This window comes from Belonocnema kinseyi, chromosome 6 (assembly GCF_010883055.1).
Source record: "Belonocnema kinseyi isolate 2016_QV_RU_SX_M_011 chromosome 6, B_treatae_v1, whole genome shotgun sequence".
NCBI classification, from domain to species: domain Eukaryota; kingdom Metazoa; phylum Arthropoda; class Insecta; order Hymenoptera; family Cynipidae; genus Belonocnema; species Belonocnema kinseyi.
In genome coordinates this window covers 35333399-35339398 of record NC_046662.1, presented here as the reverse complement: position 1 = coordinate 35339398, position 6000 = coordinate 35333399, and the positions used below count along the sequence as shown (strand labels likewise).

Sequence of the window (6000 nt, the reverse complement as noted above, 5' to 3'; positions counted from 1 at the left end):
TAATTTTAATTTTTTCGGCAATGAATTCTTGTGAAGTAAAAAAGGTATTTATAGATTGTTCTTTTATATTTCTATATAGACGGTGTTTTAAATATTGCGAATTGTTTCCTAAATGGTTAATCAAGTAGACTAAATTTTTAATTTCATAATTTAAAATTTGTTTTTGAAAGTGAGATATTGCAATACCTAATTTCCTGTGTACATTATAATGAGAATTGAAAATTTGAATATGTCTCGTGGAGTTTTCAATATGTGCTGGAATTATGGAACATCTCCTGCATCTAATAAGGAAGGTCCTTTGTTCCCTTAGTCGAATAAGTTTTCTTTGGATTGGTATCCACTCACCTATATCACGCCTTGGGGCAGGACCATATTTACCTTTGATGTATTCAAAAAATCCGATATTTTTCCAGTACGTTATCGACCATAAATTCAAAAGTATAGTTGAAGGTGTAACCAACAACGAGGAATTTTCATCGATCGTCCATCAAATAGAGTAATAAACATTGAAATTAAAATTTCAATTTTGTGGCCGAAATGTGGCCGAAACGTTGTTATAAACTAATTTTATTAATAAATGATCGTATGACCGAAGATTTAAAATTGAAATTTTAATTTCAATCTGCTTATTGTTTCAGGAAAAACAATATTTAGATTTCACTTCAAACCTTTAACTATAATGTAATTACAAAGTTCCGTATTTTAGGCCCGATAAGAATTTAAAAATTTTGTTTTTGGATGTACTATATTAAAATTTCTCAACCATTTTAAATTTATTCCTTGATGAATAACGTATACTTCTTAGAATTTTTACTTTTCAGAAATTTAGTTGTTTCATTAATACATTTTCTTGGAATAACTTAGGACCAAATTGAGAATTCATTTAATTTAAAAATGAAAAAGTTTGATTGAATCCGTGAATTTTTTCTCACGGAAAGGTTTTTTTCGGAAAATTGGTATAAATGATTTGCGAAAAAAGTAATTGCCTAGTGAAATATTGTGTGAAGTTTGTTAGGTTTAGCATATTTGCAAGCCAAAATAGTAGTTTGATTCATAAGTAGAAGTGGAGTTGTATGGTCAGACGCACAATGGTTCAGAATTGATTTTTGCTGACAAATCATTCTATAGGTCAACATTTTTATCCGATTTAAACTTTTTTATATTAAAGCTGAATAAATTCCTCAGTGATTTCTCGAAGCCGATTTTTAATTTTTTCAAAATTCTATGTATAAAAAAACAGAAGAAATGTTGTTCTCAGAAAAAATATTACTATTTTAACCCGAAAAAAATGTGTGTTAATTGAATACCAGGTAAAATCAATGCATTTGCAATTATGAACGTAAATAATCAAGTTAACGATAAACTTAATTGTTTTAAACAAATATTATAAGCAATTTCTCTAATATGCCATTGTAGCACGGTTAACATTGTTCACTATGATTGATTAAATTTATTACGAAAGTGTCATCTACTAACAAAATATGTACATAAATTAGGAAATGTTACTGTCCTAAACTAATTTTATAAATCTGAAAAACCTGGAACAGCCAAGGAATTTTTATAATACCTGGAAAAACCTAGAAATGTCAGACAAATTTTTCGAGAGCGTGCTTGTCGAGTGCGTGCAATGTTGAAAATTAATTTATTCTAACTTAAAATTTAATGATCTAATTTAAGGTGGAAAATGGCTTTTTTCTAGTTAAAAATTCAATTATTTAGTTTTAAATTCCTACAGTTTGTTCAAAATTCACATCTTTGGATAGAATATTAATCTCCTTAGAAAACCTTTGTTACTTGAAAATTCGTATTTTAGGTTAAACTTGACTACTTCTGATCTAACTTTAAAATCTTTTTATTGAAGTATGAACTATTACATTTTTCATTATATATTCTTTTTTTTTAATTCCACTATTTTGTTATAAAATGCATCTGCTTGGTTAAAAATGCATTTAATCTTTCAATGATGAAGAGATATTCAAGAATGTCCTGTAATATGATTGGCCACAGCTTTATAAATTAATCATATTAAGTTCCTAGAAACTTATACTATTAAGAAATGAATTGTCCTTTAGAAAAGTTATAGTTTCAAAAATAAAAAAAATAGACAGTTATGATATTTTACATTAAAGAGTGCTATTTTTATACATTTAGATATTTATACGGACTTATAAATTTAATTTATAATCATTAATATAAGGATTTATAAGAGTTATTTATAATTATAATTTATAATAATAATTATTATTATAATTTATAATGTATGAGACTTATAATTGAATGGATTTACACTCTGAAAAAATATACCTGGGAAAAACTCTAGATGCCAGGAATGTTTTTTTTTTCAAACAACATTTTTTTACGGTTCTTCTTTATATAGATCTTCACAAAAACATAACATAAAAAATCAGTCTCGAGGGATCATTGGAGAATTTATTCTGCTACAATTTAAATAAAAGGTATAAATCGAATAAAAATTGTGATCTGTAAACTGATTAATCCACAAAAAACCATTCCAAACCACTGTGCGTTTGTTGTTACATAGAATTTTGCGAGAAAAAAAAATTATAAAAAATCTGCTTCGGTGGATCACTGGGAAATTTATTCAGCTTCAATTAGAAAAATTTCTAAAGCGAATATTTCAAAAAAACTTTTTGGAATTTTGAATTTAATATCATATATAGTGATAACGAATGCTTTAAATGTTTTACCTATTTTACAATTTTTAATTGTTTCACGAAAGAAATTTAACTTTCTCCTAGAATTTTGTTGACAACTGCTTGAAATTTTTAAAATATTTTTCTAAAAGAATAAATTAAAATTTTAACTTACTTGTATACAGTTGAGAGTGCAGTTTTGTAAGTTTGTGCTTGTGTACTGCTACCCCAATTGACATCAGGCTTTCGGTAAACGACGATAAGATAAAGCGCGAAAATAATCACAAATGTAACCAGGGATGTTGCCCAGTCAATGAGAAACATAATTGCTACACACAGGATGAATCCCAGTAATGAGAGCCAAGTGTTGTAATACTAAAAAAAAAGAAATTTAATCTTTCACACATAAAATCTCCTAATTGGCTAATTTTAAATTTAATTAGAATAATTTACGAGCTCAGGGATCATAAAATATAGACAATTAGATAGTAAATTGTTGTATATTATTTTAATAAGCTTTTGTATAATAAAATCATGATCCTAGATTAATTAGAACTTGTATAGAATTCTTGGTATTTCTCAATACCTACCCTAAATGTAGGGCGCCAGCCCAGTGGACGAACGAGGGCTGCATGGAATGTACAGAAGTTGATGAGGGCGTAAGACGCGAGGTAGAAATTTGAAATAAGTGGAGCCACCAAGTTCAAGTCGGCTGAAATTAAACATTTTTATATGGGAATTAATTTATTATATCAGTAAGTTATTAGCAACCAATGCAATTATTTTTAATTAGATTCAATGTATTCATCTGCTGCGATTTTCCATTTGATATCTCTAAATATTGATAGAGAATTTAAATACAATCACGTAAGCGAAGCTCGCAATATTTGTAAAGAAAAATATTAATTTTTGTATCAATTAAGTTTTGTATAGAAATAAAATAATGCAATACATCAGTTTACACGCCAAACAGGCCATTATGATTATGATTTATTCATCCAGGCACTCTAATGTATGCATTTTCTTTCAATTATAATTTTCGTGTCAACGCTCGGTTCTTCGATTTTATTTCACAAATTACTTGTATTTTATGTCGCGCAATGGAAAAAATAGTTTCATCCCAATATCATCACCAGAGGACTGCCATTTTTAAAAATGTATTAAATAAAATAGTTTAAAAAAATTAAAAACATTACTATTATTCAACTCTAAATACTCGGGTCTCGGATTTAATTTAACAAATTATTTGTATCTGATGTCGGAAAACAGTAAAAAAAAAGTTTCATTTTAATATCCCTACCGAAGGAGCGGCATTTAAAAAAATTCATTAAATAAAATAATTTTCTTTAATTAGAAGAAATTATTATTAGTATCTAAACACTCTTTTCACAAATTTTATTTTGCAAATTACTTGCATCTGATGTCGGACAACAGCAAATAAACTTCATGCCCATATCCCAACTGGAGGAATGGCATTCTAAAAAATTTGGTAAATTGAACAATTTTTTTAACACAAAAAAATTATTATTAATCTCTGAACACTCAGTTCTCGTACTTTATTTTACAAATTACTTGAATTAGAAGCCAGGCAACAGCAAAAAATTTCATCCCAATATAAATAACCCTCAATGTAAATAAAATACGAATTTCTAGTGATTACGGGGAAGTTAAAAAATTTTAAATATTAATTTTTTTAATTTGACATGAAATACAAGAAATTTATGAAATAAATCCGAGAGCGGATCGTTTCAAGGAAAATTAGAATTCTTTTAATTTGAACAAATTTGGTAAATTTATGACATTTTTTAAAATGGTATTCTTGCGACAGGTATTTTTATTTCGATTAATTTTTGAAGGTTTAATAATTATTGTAGTATTTTTCTGATTATTTTACAAGTTCTGATTGCAATGTTTTCGAAAAATTCGACTAACTTTGGAAATAATCAAAGTTTGATATAGTCACTACCCTGGCGGACCGAGGGAACCCAATGGAGCCTCTACAAATTACCCGTAAAGACCCCATTGGGTCCCCATTCGGTTCCTTTTTAAAAAACTCAAAAAAAAACAGCAAGGTCAACTTTTAAACTGTTGAAATTCGGATTCTACGTTAAATTTTTTATTAGAAACTCATAGAGTAATCGCACTATTTTTTTGCAGCGTTAAAAATGTAAAAAAATGTAATTAACTTCTGCTGAAGGTGACTTTAAGCGCATCCATAATAGCTCAAGTAGTATGTTGCGCGCGAAGTTTGAAAATAAACTTCTCTCTAACTTGCATCGCAGCGTTGTTGTCTGAGGTTTCAACTGCGTGGCGCTAGCATCCAGACAAGTTCGTAAAGTTACCGACGGAACGCTTATTAACTGCTACTAAAAGAAGATGCACTTGAAGGCACTTTGGCCCATGTAAATGACAGGTATTTTATTTTTTAAAGTTTTTAACGCTGCAAGACAAAGTATTGCGATTACTCCGGAAGTTTTTAATGAAAATTTTAACGTAGAATCCAAATTTCAACAATTTAAAAGTTGATTTTGCTGTTTTTTTTTTAGTTTTATAAAAAGGAACCGAATGGGGATCCAATGGGGTCTTTACGGGTACTTTGCAGAGCCGTCTTTCGGTTCCTTCGGTCCGCCAGGGCTGGGCTAATTTGAGATTCATGTCTTTATAGTATTTTGGAAAATTATTGAGTAATTTTAAGAATTTTTTCTCTACATTCTACCTTAGGGTAGATTTTGGTGCAAAAACGTCAAAAAATTTCAAATAATGGTCGTCTTAACTACATAATTTAAAAATTCAAAACAATAATATTTTTATAATTATTACTCAAATTGATTTAAATATGATACATAATGATTTTGAAAAAATGCTCCGAAATATTCACACATTTTTGGAATTTTAAAACTTTTTTGCACCATGTTTGACCCTCGAACAGAAAATTAGGGACAAAATTCTACAATTATTTTAATAATTTAGTAAAATGCTGTAGAGCCTTACCTTTATAATGATGCTAAAATTATCGTTTTATAAAATTGACATGTTATCTTCAACAGCTCAAAAAACAGGCCCGTAGATAATTTCCGCCGATTTTCCGCAAAATTGATTTGAAATCAAATTTTGAATAGAATTTTTTAAATAGTTGTCCTGGAAATTTGTCAAAAGTTCACCTGGAAATGTCCTCGAATTTTGAAATTCAACTGCTGTAACAATCTTGATATTGGGATGAAACTTTTTGACTGTTGTCCGACAACAAATACAAGTAATTTGTGAAATTAAATTCGTAAACCGATCATTTAGGGAAGAATTATGATTCAAAAATAAAAATGTATATATTAGAATGCGTGAGTGAATA

General features: G+C 28.3%; 1 protein-coding gene across 3 annotated transcripts in view; it reads right to left on the bottom strand.

Annotated features, from left to right (window-relative positions):
* The window catches only part of LOC117174652 (bumetanide-sensitive sodium-(potassium)-chloride cotransporter), a 107877-nt gene that overhangs the window by 15269 nt on the left and 86608 nt on the right, over positions 1 to 6000 (bottom strand). For all 3 annotated transcript variants that reach the window (XM_033363935.1, XM_033363933.1, XM_033363934.1), the window contains exons 9-10: positions 3245 to 3366; positions 2830 to 3029 (exon numbers count right to left, since the gene is read on the bottom strand). In XM_033363935.1, the coding sequence (XP_033219826.1) occupies positions 2830 to 3029; positions 3245 to 3366 (322 nt within the window). The remainder of the gene's footprint in view (positions 1 to 2829; positions 3030 to 3244; positions 3367 to 6000) is intronic.